The following is a 16,070-nucleotide window of genomic DNA, read 5'->3' on the forward strand; positions in this document are numbered from 1 at the left end:
TTTATGATTCGCCCGCAGTTGAACCCAAACATCTTGATCCCAGGTCAATATGTTTTGTTTCATTTTGTGGGGCTTTTGTTGTTGCTGTTGATTTTATTTCATATTCTGTCCTTTGTAAGTTACATCCTCTAGGAATACATTATATACTCTCAAGTTCTGGCTGGAGATGGTCTGGGTTCCATGTTTGCCACCGTGATTTCCGAGCTGTGTGACCATGAACAAGTTCCCTGACCTCCCTAGGCCTCAGCGTTTCCATCTGGAAAATGGGACTAATCATTATCATTACTATGGGAACTTCCTTCGTAAGGTCCAAATCACAAATTACATGCTGCTGGTCAAATACTTAGCACCTTCCCTGACACAGAAATGGATCCTCTAAAGGGTAAGAATCATTTATCATTTATTTTGCTGAACACTTAGGTGTAAATTAACACTGTATTCACACACACACACATACACACGTACACACACAGAAGATGAAGCCCAGCATAGGTTGTTTTTAAACGTTTGAGTTCTAAGCTTGTGAGAATGATACTGTCTTCATGTAGCACAATGTACTGTAAAGAATTATTTGTTCAGAGTTATAAGCCTGCAACTGTGAAAGCAATGCCAAGATACATTTTGTCTCCTCTAAGATCTTCCAAACATCCATTAGTCTCTTGAAGGACAGTCATAAATCCTGCAAATTTCGTTTATCTGAAACCAACTCTAACAACTGTCCTTCCCACCAATCATCCTTTATATCCGTCTTCGGGTTTCAGACCTCGGTGAACACATCCTGGTCTTATGTGGCTGAGCATGAAAGTGGAGGAGCTGGGCTTTCTTTGGAGAGTTTCTGGAACCCACTCCGACCTGAATCTCTTTCTAACATTTGGACATAACCTCTGACATAACACGCTCCCCTATTTATCAAATTAGAAGCTGCCTTTCGCTTTCCAGCTTCCCTTCGGGAAATAACACGTAGGTGGGAATCAGGAGGTGGGAGTTTTAGGACGGGCTCTAGCACTAAGTAGCTGTGTGACCTTGAGCAAAGCACTTGGCCTCTCGGAACCTTTCTTTGCTTGTCTGCAAAATGAGGCTGGTGGACTGTATCGTTTCTGGGAAGACGCTGTGCAGAAGGCAGAGGTAGATAAGGTACCGCGCCTGTGCACGTGGGAACTGGGGGCTGGGGGCGGTGCTCGGGGGACAGCTGGAGCTGCCATCAGCCGGAGCTGGGGTGGGGAGAGGGAAGAGGGATTCTTCCTCAAAAGCTTTTGTGGCGGAGGTGGGATCTGACTGAGCCGTGGAGAAAAAAATAGGACTTCCAGAGTTGAAGAAGGGACTTCTAGCCTGGGAGCTGAGCCTGGCGCAGAGTCTGGAAGCAAGAAAGAGCAAAGCGTGCTCGGAAACTAGTAATCAGTCCAGAGAGGCTGGGGATGAGGTCTAAACCTGCGTTTAAGAAATAAAAAAATATTAACGCCAGTTGGTCTTTGAAAGGAGTGTAACTGGAATTTTAAGGTAATAAGTCACTCTTCCTGCTGTAGCTTAGACTTGGAGCTGGAGAGCGGGTGGCACTGGAATTAATATCCCCATAGAAACGGAAGGCTCTGTGTGCTCGATAAACAATTTTGAAAGTGCTATAGTTCATCACCCAAATTCAGACCACTCGTATTTTTCAGGTACCTTGCCTTAGGAGAGAAAGATTTCTTATCCACGTCATGGGCTTACGTCTCTGGGATCAAATTTTACGGGAAGAGATGGGTCATATATCAAAAGGTTAATGACTAGCCATTTCTCGCCCAGCTATTTTGTGGCCACCGAGCTTCCACTGTGCAGAGGACACGGAAAGGCAGTGGAGATTCACCGGGCCATTTGCCTCCGCCATCCGGAGAGGCCCCGCAGACTTTGACGACAGCCTCTAGAGCTAGGGGCTGCCGTCATGCCCCTATTCTTTCATGGGAGACTTGGAGCATCTTTTCCTGTAGAGATCCACCGGCACGTTCCACCTCCACAGTGATTGATCTGTACGTTTATTACACTTTCAGTAGTAAAAATATATAGACTCCAGTCATCTCTGGAGATGCTGAAATAGTGCTTTTTTCCCCCCCTTGATTTAGGGGAAGGTAGAGAGGCAGGATGTGTGCAGATTCTGACAGAAATATAAGAGCTCAAATATCTAATTAGCTGAAAGAATCTTGGTTCCCTCTGCACCTCTGACAGAATTGCAGCTGTCAGATTGGAGCTCCAATATTTTATCCTCGTCGCAAGATGTATCTGAGGATGATTTAGAAAAGACGCTTTTTAACGTCAGTGCCACTCGGCTTTTTTTGTAGGATGCTTGAAGACGACCTTAAGCTGAGCAGCGATGAAGATGACCTTGAACCCGTGAAGACCTTGACCACTCAGTGCACTGCCACTGAGCTCTACCAGGTAGGACCAGTTTAGGGCTCGGTTTGGGACCCACGGGGAGGGAGCTAGAGGACCTGGAATGGTTTTGCCCTCCAGAAGCCTACCCGCTTCATCTGTGAACTTTGGAGAGAGGGAGAGAAGCAAGGGCAGGCATAGTGCCCTGGAACAGGTCGAATCAGCTCACACTTTCACATCTTTCCCTCTCCTGGACTAAGTGTGGTCTTGAGTGCGGTGTAACTTTCCCGTAGTGACTCCACCACGAGGCCTAGCGCCCACACTCATTCATTCATTCCTTGCGGTATAAACGTGACTGCTCCGTTCACCTTTCCCAGGGGTGCCACTTCAGGACACAGCTGACCGTCAGTGCCCAGCAGCTTGCGGCTCACATGAGCCTTCAGGCGAAAGGCATTTGGCAAAAACTTGCCGCCGCCCTGTTTTCTTCCATTCTGCGTCACGAGTATTTACAGTAGTGACCACCAGATTAGATGGCAAGAATGTGTGTGTTCAGCGTTTCCAATGAGGCTGCACCCCTTGATTTGAAAAAGCCAAGTATCATGTATGAGTCGTGAGAATGGTAGTGCAGTGTGTGATATCAGTGATGCCGATGTGTTTTCTCTGGGACAGAAAACTGTCTCGCGTGTGGGGTCCTCCTGGGTGTGCTGAGAGCCTCAAATAAGGAACACAGAAGGATCGCCTTTTCTTAAAGCCAATACCTGACCATGTTCTTTCTGCCGTGAAATCTAAGTTATAGAACTGAAACCAGGGTGTTTCAAGGAATGCTCACGCACTAGTGTTTCAAGATAGTTAACAAATACAGAATTCCATATTCACTAAATATTTTCCGAGGAGCCTGCAAAGAAAAAAGCTTAGGGAAGACTCTTCAAGGCTTATCTACTCCATTTTCATCTGCAGTTTTTGACCGCACGAGAACTCCTACCATAACGCGTAATTTTAAAATTGAGTACTTCTTCAATGTTATGTAGCCAAAACTTCCCTCTCCCTTACTTTCTCCGCTTTATTCTGCTTGCATTTTGGATAATATGTAAAAATTGCATCTTTGCAGCTTTGGTGCTTTATCAAGAACAAACACGGTCGTCTCCCAGGGGGCTTGTGGTACGTTTACTGAATGCAAGCAATCCCTTTCCCACCTGGGTCATGGACTCCGGAGCAAATGTAAAATGCACACTTAAATTCCCGTGTCTGCCATTCCTGCTTTCTGCATTTAATATGCCAGTGACCAGAACATTATAATGGGACTTCCCTGGTGGCGCAGTGGTTGAGAGTCCGCCTGCCGATGCAGGGGACGCGGGTTCGTGCCCCGGTCCGGGAGGATCCCACGTGCCGCGGAGCGGCTGGGCCCGTGAGCCGTGGCCGCTGAGCCTGCGCGTCCGGAGCCTGTGCTCCGCAACGGGAGAACATTATAATGGTAAATAACCCCTCCCCCCGAGTCCTAGGTCATTGATTTTGACAGATGCAAGATGACATTTTAATGAAAATGCTTCAGGCAAGTCATCAACAGTAAGTGAAGGTAGAGTTTGCGTGTTGACGTCTTCTCTATGTGATTATACAAGTGCAGTCTCCTTTTTTGGCTTCTCGAGTTGTTATTTTCTGTATTTACCTGAAGAAGTGGCATCAGGTCAGTTGGCCTGAATCATCTGGGGTTTTAGGATGTATGCGGTGACCGTGTCAATGCCGAGGCCCTCAGGTAATCCCGGTCGGTGAGTGGGAAGCTCTCTGTGGCCCGCGGCCCTTAGCCTGCCACGCCTTCCCCACAGAGCTTCTCATTTGAAGGGGAGGTTGAACTGGGATATCTGAGGTAAGGCAAAATGACAGCTTACTTCCCCCTAGCTGGGTCCAGGAAGCAAGAAGCGGGAGCAAGGTTATAAACATTCGCAAATGAGCCCTCGAGTTCCAGGACTAGTTACAAAGCCCGAAGCCTGAAGGCCGGGAGAGGACGCTTTTGCAGTAGCACGGGCCACAGTGACAGCAAGTTTTGCTGAGTCCTGGCTTTCTGAAGCCCAGTATTCTTTTTCAAATATGTGTGGATTGACACCATTTTCCTTTTTTTGTCGTGGTGGTAAAATCCACATAACATAAAATTCACCCTTTTAAAGTCTACAATTCAGTGGCATTCAGTCCATTCACAAGGTTGTGGATCCAACACCAGTTCCAGAAGATTTTCCTCACCCCAAAAGGAAATCGTGCATTAAGCAGTTACTCCCCAGCCCTCGACAACCACTAATTTACTTTCTGTCTCTACGGATTTGCCTGTTTCGTTTGAATGAAATCGTACAACATCGTGACCTTTTGTGTCTGGCTTCTTTCACTTGGCATCATGTTTTCTAGGTGCATCCATGTTGTAGCCTGGATCAGTGCTCCATTCCTTTTTTGTGGCTAAATACTATTCCATCATATGGATATATACTGCCTTTTGTTCATCCATTCATCAGTTGATGGACATTTGGGTCCACCTTTTGGCTTTGCAAATAGAGTTCCTGTGAGCCTTTGTGGATACAGTATATATTTTTGTTGAACACCTGTTTTCAGTTCTTTTGAGTTGAATCTTTTAGTTTTTTTCAGTTCCTTTGACTCTTCGCCCTAGAAGTGGAATTGTTGAGTCCTATGGTAATTTATGTTTAACTTATTGAGGAACCGCCAAAATCGTTTTCTTTTCAGGTGAGATGACATGGTGCCACATAGGTCATATGGTACTATTCTCTCATCTTGTAATTGGGGCCATCACATCTCCGGCCACATCTATTTGTGGCAGGATGATTGGAGGGAAAAGCATCCGAACAAATGCATTGGTACGATAAATGATGTGTCCAAGGGACCAGACCACACCATTGGTTTGAGCCGTCATTATACTCAGAAACGTTCTCAGAACCTGGTAGCTACATTCAGACACATGTGGTTCGATAAAAAAGCCATTAGCTTTCTGGAGACACCCTCAGATCATCTCATGCATAATCATTGCACCCAAATTGCCCAGATTTGGTGAGTACACACCAATCTTTTCCCCAAAGCTCTTAAGACCTAATGCTATGGTTTACGACATAAAGAATCCCAAGAGAATGCATTGCAAATGCACGTATGAAAATGAAACACGGGGTTGAGATGTGTCCGTTTCTAATTTGACATTTCAGTCCCAAGTCTCTCGTAAGCAGAACACTCTCCCCGCTCCCTGCCCCACCACGAGCACCCCCGACGGCAGTATTGGCCGTGCTGAGCGGGTCCTGTGCACAGACACCAATAGAACAATTAGGATGTGTTTAAATGCTAAGTATTACTCCTGCAAACGGGAAGATACAGCAGGAAGCCTGAAGGGGAGAAGCGTAATATACAAATTAAAGATGCCAAATTGTCGGCCATAGAGACTCGGGGATGGAAAATATATTTTTAACAAGATATTTTACCTTCTGGTGATTCTTTAAAGTCAGAGATGCTCAGTCACATACGCCCATAGTTTCAGTGGAAAAGCCATGGTGATTGTACCCTGAAAATATTTGTTCAGAGTTTGCGTGCTCTCTCCACATTCCCCATTGCATTTTGCTCCCTCGGTTGGGACTATTTGGGAAGCAGCTGTGTCCATGTGGCTTGGACATCAGTAGTGTGGCGCCATGGAGGAGAGTGAGCGAGAGAGCATAGGCGTGTAGTCGAATGGGTTTGAATCCTGGCTCTGTCACTTGCTGGTTGACCTTGGGCTAAAGACCTAAGTATCTGTAAAACGGAGGTTAACAGAGGTAGCAATAGCACCTACTTCACTGGGTCCTAACATGTATTAGCTGTGCACCTATAGCCATGAGGAGCTGTAAGTGTGGTCGTTGAGTGCATATGGCTTTTGCAAACGTATGGCCACCAAAGGGGGTGGGGAGGGATAAATTAGGAGTTTGGGATTAGCAGATAAACACTACTGTGTATAAAACAGATAAGCAACAAGGACCTTCTGTATAGCACAGGGAGCTCTACTCAATGTCTTGTAATAACCTATCATGGAAAAGAATCTAGGAACCAATATATGTAAGTATAATTGAATCACTTTGCTGTACACCTGAAACTAATACAAACTGTAAATTAACTATACTTCAGATTTTTTTAACGGTTTAAAAAGAGCATGGTTTTTGGACTAGAAAAGCCTGGGCTTCAATCCCAGCTCTGTCACGTAATAGTTGCGTGACATCGGGCAAGTCACCTAACATCTCAAAGTCTCAGATCTCTCGCCAGTACACTAGAATAAAGCGCTGTCGCCTAACGCATTGGAGTACTGTGAGGACGAGATGAAGATCGTGTATAGGAAAATGCTTTGAAAGCCACAAACGCTACGCAGATCGGAGGTTGTTCTTCCTTATGGCCCTTTTAAACATTAACTGGAAGCCCCCTCTTTGGGGTCCATTGGTAAATAGATCTTGCCCTTCATTTTGGCCTTGGTGCCCAGAGGGATCTGCTAGGAACTGGCTTGACTGTCCTAACTGCACCCAAAAGACATCCATTGGGTATGAATGACGTTTCCTCCCCTCTGAGCTCTGACAAGTTTTAACCTAGACATCCCAGGAAGAAAGGCCAGGTTGCCAATGACACTGCACCAAGTCCTCCAGGAAAATTATGTGTCTCTGAAAAAGAGTTTTTCCTCAAAGGACTGACATGGGTGGAGAGCTGAGTCATACCTTCGGATCGCAGTTCTTATTTCTCTTTCTGAGTTCTCACTGTGCCCTGGAGAAAGGCTATAACGGTCTGCTGTGACACTCTACTCTCACCTTGGTTTTCTCTCAGGAACTTCCCCTGAATGGGAAATTAATAATTACTTAAAGTTGACATCGGACATTGGAATGTTCCAGAACAGTGTTTGAATTGGATGCAGTGTTTTGAACTTAGTCTGCGTGAACATACGAGTTGCAGTATGTTCTGTTTTGTTTTTGAAGTCAGCTATCAGTAACAGGGTTGGATGTACAGCAGAGTGATTCAGTTATACACACACACACACACACACACTCACACACATATTCCTTTTTGTAAATGAACTATATTTCAATAAAAATTTAAAACAATAGCATGGTTGGGATATGGGGGTGCTCCATGATGTCCATTAGCCAGCTGACTGCGTTTTCCTTCTCAGCTGCCACTCTTGGCATCATAAATATGAAACCCAACCCTGGCCTTCTCCGTACAACAGTTATTGAATTGCCATTTTCAACCCAGTCATGCACGGCAGGCAGCGATGCTGTGATGAGTCCCCTGGGGTCTGGCCTGAGCACAGCACGATCCAGTAGGACGGGCTTCCTGCATGTGCATCGGTGTGGGGTTCTCTGCACACCCTCGCCCCTCATAACCACTGAACCTGCAGTTTTCCTTTTGGTCCATTTTTCTTCTTATGTTTCTTGGGATTGAAAGAACTCCTGAAAATGAGGGGTTAAACCTGGAATCAATTTTCATTTACAGCTGAGAAGCAGTTATTGATGCTGTGTTTTCAGTCCAGTGAAAGATCTAAAGATACAGACCTGGTGCTTCTCTTTCAATATGAGTAGCCGAACCAGTCACAAATGTTTTTTTAACAACGAAATTGTATTGACAGGTTTATTAAAATTGCCATCTTTGAAGTTTTAACCTATCCACAATTTGACCTATTCCAAAGGCTTCTAGAATGTGTGGTGGCCCAACTCCAGAGCCCCCTCCAGTACATATTCATAGAGCCAGGTAAACATCTCCTTGATGTTTCCTTGCATGTTATCCTGATGTTTGATTTACGCAGCTTGAAGCATGTAATGTCTGTTATACTCTGGCAGCAGGACGGTCTGTGATGCCTGGGTTTTGAAGCTGGGTTAGATCCGGACACGGCTCTCCCATGCCCTGATCGTCTCGGACTGGCATTAGCAGCATCAGACTTTAGCATTACAAAGGCCATAAAAGAAATAGGTATTGTTAGAAACGACCTTTAGGGAATTCTGATATTAATACCATCTTACGATTAATATGAATGAAACTGAAACCTTCGGTGACTTCATTTAGCCCAGTTAGAAATTCCGAAAACGGGCACTATGGCTGGAAATGCTCAATTAGTGACCAGGCTCAGCTAAAGGACTCTATATAGATAAAGCTTGGAGTGGTGTGTGGGTGCTTTAAAAACAGAGCGGGACAATTTCAGTTTGCTTCGAGCACAAAGACATTCTAATGAGTTGTGTCTGGACACATTATCGTAAGTAGCTCCGATGTACCCAATTTTATTTAAGCCAATCTTCTTTCTTTTTCTGCCAAGGGATTGCCCTTAGAAATGTGGTACTTAATTCAAAGCATGTTACTGGAGACGTGTGGACTTTTCTTTTTTTTTTTTGGACTTTTCAACTAGATGCTAGTAGCAGAGCTGCCCCTCAAGCCTGTGAACATTTACAGAAAAATATTGTCTTCGAGCTTTTAATCCAGGTTCTTGATTCGGGTTTTGTACTTGATTCATTTTTGTTTATTTGTTTTTGTTCTTATTGTGGGACCGGCTCACTGGCTAGGTTGTTATCTGATAATTGCATATGAAATGAATTACATGGTAGCAGAAAATCTGAACATGCTGGCAGCTTTGGGATGTGTTCCTTGTACCTGGGATGCATACTGAACTTTCCAAACCTAGTGGCTAAGTGAAATTCAAGCCCACTTTTCTGTTTAAAGTTTGCTAATGAAAAGGGGGGCAATACATTTTACTGCTGCTCTCAGCTGGCCCCTGATGCGCTACAGTGAATTCATTCGTTGTGACGACAGATACTCTTCCCTGCTATAACGCTTCCTATTTTTTAGCCACAGTTCTTCTCTCATCGCGCTGAACAAGTTGTTACCTCCCCAAGGTTTCTCTACATTTCCATTTACTTTGTTATCAGCAGAAAGGCTGGGGAAGGCCTCTTCCGTAATGATATCAATATAGCACCCACAGCAAGAGAGGTCAGCCCGTCAGGGCTGTAGAAACAGCAGATGGATTAGGATGAAACCGGGTGCGAAATAACTTTGATAGAGTCTTTTAATGTAAACAGTTTATCTGCCATTGCCTTTCATAGAAATGCCCCACAAAATGTGATGGCGTTTGGGCTGTGAAGGCTGCAGAAGGTAGCAGAATAAAATCCGTATGGATATTTTAATTTATTCATTAAAGACAGGAAAGTAAATAGGATAACATATAAGGTTAATAGAATAACATTGGCCTTCAGAGTCCCAAGATTGTGTTTTCCATTTGGCTGTATTAGCATAGAGACTAGATTAATAAGAAATTGCTTAGGGCTTGTATGATGTGATTTTTAATATGCTCCAGGCAAGTCTGTGACTGTTTAGAAACCTGCTTGCTGAATTTTTTCATTGTAATTAGGTCTTCTTTTAGTGCCAAATATTTTGACTCGTAATCTCCGTAGATTGCCTTTTTATTGTAATCTTCGTAAAATGCTTTGAGCACACAGATGCAGAGGAGCACAGCGTTTGCACACGTGTCATGTCCGTCACTGCTGATGACCGGATACTGACTAACAGCCACTACCACTTAGGAAGCGTCCATCTATGAGCATTTCCATCGCAAACCCAATGGCTGTTCTGCTTAGCGTAACACTTTCTCACCATGGCCTTAAATCACAGGTTGGCGAGGATGTGCTGCTTGCCCCAAGGTCCAAGTGGAAACAAAAATGTGTACAATTTGTTCTTTGAGAAACGATAACTCTCCAGTAGGACAGGGGTGACCACAGCCTTTTGTCTACAGAGAGCGCACGGCACATATCCGGCGCTGTGCAGAGGGTGGTAGGGGGAGTAGCAGCCACCTCTGGGAAGCTGGGAATCATTAAGTCAATTGGAATCAAAGTGCTGGAAAGAACAGGTATCACCGTGTTACCCTTGTCGCTACCTCTGGGCTGCAGGAAATGGCTGGACAGCATCCTTCCTCTCGCCACTCCCATCCCCACTCTGTCTTTGGTCCAAGCTTGCTCTTTTCCTTAAGCCCCTTCATTGCCCCAGTTTGGGTCCCAAATCCATGGCTGCAGCCTGGAGGTTCTGTCTTAGTCATCAGCTAACAACCCCCAGGCAGTGTACCACGTGTACCTAAGTTTATTGGAGGTGTCCACGTTTTGAGTTCAATCAGGGTTCTAGCATCTGTTAGAGCAGTACGAATGTCTCCAGTAATAAAACTCTTTGCCAAACTGAAAATGTAAGATTTTGAAATTTAGATGCTGGCTTGGAAAAATGTTCTGGGGCTTTGGTTTAGGGCCTAGGAATGCTTTATTCTGTTCCCCAAATGTCTGCCATCTGCTGGAAAATCTATCAGGTAGGCTGCAAACACCCAAGGATCTTGTCACGAATGGAAAGCAGAATCTGTCTTCTTCTTAAGCAGATGTATTTACTTATTTCTGTTGATTTAGCAAGAGCAAAGAGCAGAAGCATTGTAAGCACACAGAACAGGTATCCAAATTTGAGATTAGCTAGCAATCCTAGGTTAAAGGTTCAAAATTCAAGTGGGTGGGCAGATAAAAGCAGCAGACCTTTCCAAAACATATGGCATGGCATAACGCACGTATCATGAAGTATCTCACAGGAGTCTTCGGAACATTAGATATAAACATTTATAAACTTGCTAATAGATCTTATTTCTTGCTAATGGAGGTTGACTGCACAATGGGGTTCCATATTTATCCCTGAATCGTATATGTATATATATTATGTGTGTGTGTGTGTGTGTGTGTGTGTGTGTATATGCTGAAATACTTGTGTGTGTATTAAAACATAGACTACCAGACCTTAAAATGACCACAGAGAGTCTTTACTCCAGCTGCCTAATTTTGCCAACAAGGGCACTGAGGCACAGAGAAGTCAGTTGTATTGTGAAATAACAGAGAATATACACATTGGTCTCTGGCCCTGGTTCCCAGCACAGAGCTCCTAAATCCCTCGTAATTTCCTCAGTAATAAAAGCAGTAGGCGCCTCTTTTGTTCTAGTATTTGGTCTTTGACCCTGGTTCCTGACCCAGGGTCCTAAATCCCCTGGAATTTCCTGGGTGACAGGAGTGTCTTTTGTCCTAATGAGGTGACTCTTGGTGGGCTCCTGGATGCGGGCCGGCTGGTCACCAGAAAGACCAAGCCATGAGTGGAAGCTTGGCATTCCCAAGCCCACCCTCCCATTCTTTACGGAGCATGTATGGGGTTCGTGGAGCTTCCAGGGGGGCTGTTGGAACCTCTGATATATAAGCCGATTGATCAGAAGCATAGGTGACAACTTGGGCTTGAGACTGGCATCTGAAGTGGGCGGAGGCAGTTCTGTGGGACTGAGCCCTTAACCAGTGGGATGTGATGCTCTCTCCAGGTGGACAGTGTCAGAATTGAGTTAAATGGCAGGCACCTAGCTGGCGTTGCAGAAATTTGCTTGGTGTGGGAAGACCCCACACACATCTGGTGTCAGACTGTTGTGAGTATAGTCATAGTGTGAGAATAAAGGAGAAACGAGGGTGGAAGGATTACTGGGTTTTCTGATACAGATTGATGATAAAAATGCATGTAGCATCCTTGGCCAGAGTATAATATGCTCTAAAGGGATGGAAAGCCTGAACACACTAGTATGCTGTTACTGAAGGTACGTCATCAGTAGTCACTCCCATGTAGGTTTTGGCATACTTAGATTATTGGGTACCTACTATGCACTAAGAATACTCTTCCCGTTTTCCTCGTTGCACATAGTAGAGAGAGAGCCTCTATTAGGTCTTTATCATCTCCCAGCAAAGGACACGTGTCATCTTGTGAGGGGTGCCTCCCTAGTACCAGAGGCAAGAAGGCTCGGATTGGCTGGGGGAAAGAAAATTGAATTTTCAAATCCACAAGCCCCAGGGGAACAGAATAACTGAGTGCCACTTACCTTGGCCCTTCTAATGGGCAGAATAACTAAGCCAGTGCTGAGCTGCTCTGCCTCGTGTCTCCATATTTACTCCACTTAGAGAATGATTAGTGTCGACAGGTGATTCTTAGGAGTGAAAGGTGCTTCTCCACCAAAGACAGTTCATTTTCATTAAGTTACAGTATATCAAAGCCTTGGTTATAAACAAAATCACCAGTTGACAAATGCATCTTGCTAAAGGGTTCTGTATCCAGCAAAAGAGTCAGCCTAGAGGGAGCAAGCCTTAATGGAACGCAGGCACTTCTGAGTCCTGTTATCACAGCATCTCGGGGCCAGACACTCAGAAAACTCCTACACGTGCGGGGACAAGTAGGACCCCCTATGAGGCCCGTATTCAACTGGCCTTGGTAGGGTCTTGAGCGGCAGGTTGGGTGAAGTTGATCAGGAATTCAATGAGCCTGGGGAAGCTATGGGGGATTCATGATCAAAGGGAGCATAAAATGGGGTAACACTAGAGAGACCAGCGGCCCAAAGGAGAGGCAGTGGCTGTGGTCCCAGTGAGAAGTAGTAAGTCTCCAGCAAGACCATAGCTGCAGGAAGGGTGAGGAGGGGGCACAGCCTTCTGCCGGAAAGCACGATGGAAATGGACCGTCTGGACCGCTCCGTACTCCCTCCTCGTTGGGGCGTGAATTCGAGCCTCGTGGGTAGTTGCAGGATGGATCCAGATGCACACGGTCCTGGAGCCCAGCTTTTCCTCCAGAGGCCTCTTCTCTTCTCTTCTCTTCTCTTCTCTTCTCTTCTCTTCTCTTCTCTTCTCTTCTCTTCTCTTCTCTTCTCTTCTCCTCTCCTCTCCTCTCCTCTCCTCTCCTCTCCTCTCCTCTCCTCTCCTCATAGCACCTGCTCTCAGCTGCCTAAACTATTCCCCTTAAGCCAAGGCAATAATGACTAATAACAGCTTCTTATGCAGCAGATCTCAGTGAGATCTGAACTTTAGTGTGATCCAGGCTCATGGCCCAAGTTGCAGCAGTGATGGGGGACTTCCAACGCCGGCGCTCTCTCATCCCCGGAGCAGTGCTCAGGCCTCTCAGACTCTACAATCAGCCCCGATTCTTTAACCCAGCCCATGTTTATTAAGTGACTATCAGGTGCCGGACACCTGGAACAAATTTCCTCCAGTCTCTGCCTGTCAAAATTTTAGTCCTGCCCCCATGGTGTCTAGCACACGCCTACATCACGTATGCATCGAAAACGATGAATTAAATTAAAATCGGAGAAACCCAATACTCTAAAGCTAGGGAAGGTGTTTTTGCTTCTTTCAGGTTCAAGATTCAAATACAGGATGTTTCCGTGTTCCCTCCTGGGCACTCATCCACCAGAGGGTTAAACATAGTGGGAAGTGTCTTCCTAGAGATTGTCAGAAATTCAGGCAGGCATCCAGGTGTTGCAAAATGCTGAGTGACATTTTCTCCTGTGAAGCTGCAATCCTGGGTGTGCGTGCGTGCTGCCAGCCGATACCTCCGCCCGTAGGATATAAGCCTCTTGATGTTTTACTCATTCCAGTGAAATCTATTTAAATGCTGTAATTAAGCAACTCATTTTTATATTTGTGCAAGTGCTCTCAGGATATGTCTCTTTAATTGATTTAACCAATTCTGTGGTATTGATTTTCGACCATCTGAATACCCTAATGATGAGTTCGTTTGTTAGTAGAGGAGTTTCTCTTCTGAACTTAGCAATCAATGCAGTTTACCAGTACCCGCCACTAAATGAAGGTATGGCTGTGTCTCGCAGAGTTGCCCCATGAAAAATTAAAGGTAAAACATAGAAATACAAAAACCAGTGCAATCGATTGCTCTTCTGTCTTCTTTCCATAATGCGTAGTATCCAGTTATTTGAAACTATCTGAATGATTGACTTTTCACTTTTTATCAAGAAATGTATTATATACATGCAGTTTGGGTGTGTCTGCTAGTAGAACGCCAGGAAGAAAAAAACGGGAAATGTAAAAGGCATGCAAAACAGTGATAATAGAATCGCATTTTATGCTTGACCGACAGTATGATTATTGATTACGGAGGAAAGCAGTCCCTGACTACGTAGCCTTGTAAAACGAGTCCATGGCTCCAATCTCTCTAGGCCTCCTAAGTGCTCACTTTGATGGTCTCAACAGACCAACATGTTGCACTGAGTTTGTTTTCTGTCAGTCTCAGGGGGGTGTAGCGTCATAAGTCTGGAAATAAATGTTCAGGGCATGCTTCTTAAAAGCCCCAAAATATTCTCCAGATATTTTTATGAATATAGTATACTCGTCTATTGGACTAAAGTAACAGTTCATGATATGTAATCACTGGGGCAGAATTACCTTGCCGAAGAATTTTGTAAAAGTTCAATCAGTACATAGAAGATGACTAGCAAGTTTCCGCTTTATCTGTAGCATTTTCTCCCTAAAGAAATAGGATGTTCTGTCTGCCCTGGAGGATGGGGCTCAATAGAGAGCCACTTTCCTCCCTTCCTTCCTTCCTCCCTTCCTTCCTTCCTTCTTTCTATTTTTCCACAATGACTACATTTGATGGTTCATGTAATTTTACTGTGGCCCTTGAGTCACTTCAGCTTTGGTGCAGCCAAAGGATTCTCCATGTAACAGAAAGACAAGGTCCTTCTTCTTTTTAGGAAGCTAGATTTAATGAGTGAGCCACTCTAAGCGTGTCCTTAGCCACATCATCCCTCCTGAGGAAATAAATTTGCTGCTTAGCAGGATACCAAGAAGAATACAATGCCGGTAACGAGACAAGAATTGGCTCGTAAACACCCCTTGGAACGAGATGAGTGTCTTCTCCCTGGGAATATAATTTCTCAAGCTGCCATATCATGGAGGAGGTTCACTGAGGGTAGCATCCTCAGGGCTTCCCAACCTCAGGGGCAAATGTTGATGAAAAAGCAAAGAGCCCTGCGGATGGAGTGGGTGTGAGAGGAGGGATGGCTGACGAAGAAGTCTCTGCGAAAAGAACGATGCTTCCTAGGCTTCCTTGCAGGAGGAGAGAGTGTGAGGGGCAGTGGCGTGCGGACTTGCGCCTCCACAGTCTCGGGTGTCCTGACCTCTCTACCACCAACACCAGTCCCAAGAAGGTTCAGGACAGAGGCCTGTGTGAGGGTAGAGGGCCCTCTCTCCTGCCGGGCTAGGCCTGGCAGGATCTAAACACATCAGAGTCTTCATCGAGTAGGACTTTACAGTCAGAAGCATTCTGTTCACCCCAGAACTGCTTCTGATATGGAGAGAGGAACTGAATGGCTTCTGTAATCCTCGTTGGAATAACTGCATAGATTTGATACTACAGCCTGGTCACTGGTCAGAAAGCCCATCGACTCTCTGGCTATAAAAATGTATAAATGCACCATAAGTCCCGGTTACCAAAGGGGAAAAGGGGTGGGGGAGGGATAAATTAGGAGTTTGGGATTAACAGGTACACACTACTATATATAAAACAGGTAACCAACGAGGACCTACTGTATAGCACAGGGAACTATATTCAATATCCCATAATAAACTGTAATGGAAAATTTTGAAAATAATATGTATCTGAACCACTTTGCTGTACACCTCAAACTAACACAGCATTCTAAATCAGCTGTAGTCCAGTAAAAATAAAAACGTATGCGCTGTCGCCTACGCGGAGTGCGGCCGCATTCAAGATGCACTCTTTTGCTTAGCATGCTGCGGTTTCTTGAGCACTGTCATCGATGTCGGCTACTCACAACCACCCTTGATGTAGACAGGGCAGGAGTGATGGTCCGCATTTTTAAAATGAGGAAACTGAGGCTCACAGGCGTTGGCCGCATCGCTAACGTCACG

The 16,070-nt window shown here is 45.2% G+C and overlaps 1 protein-coding gene across 1 annotated transcript in view; it reads left to right on the forward strand.

Moving 5' to 3' along the window:
* The window catches only part of LOC112396318 (AF4/FMR2 family member 2-like), a 401,348-nt gene that overhangs the window by 377,936 nt on the left and 7,342 nt on the right, over positions 1 to 16,070 (forward strand). The window contains exon 8 of the mRNA XM_024740056.1: positions 2,313 to 2,409. Within this exon, the coding sequence (XP_024595824.1) occupies positions 2,313 to 2,409 (97 nt within the window). The remainder of the gene's footprint in view (positions 1 to 2,312; positions 2,410 to 16,070) is intronic.

The sequence above is a fragment of the Neophocaena asiaeorientalis genome, unplaced genomic scaffold, assembly GCF_003031525.2.
Source record: "Neophocaena asiaeorientalis asiaeorientalis breed wild unplaced genomic scaffold, Neophocaena_asiaeorientalis_V1.1 scaffold981, whole genome shotgun sequence".
NCBI lineage: Eukaryota > Metazoa > Chordata > Mammalia > Artiodactyla > Phocoenidae > Neophocaena > Neophocaena asiaeorientalis.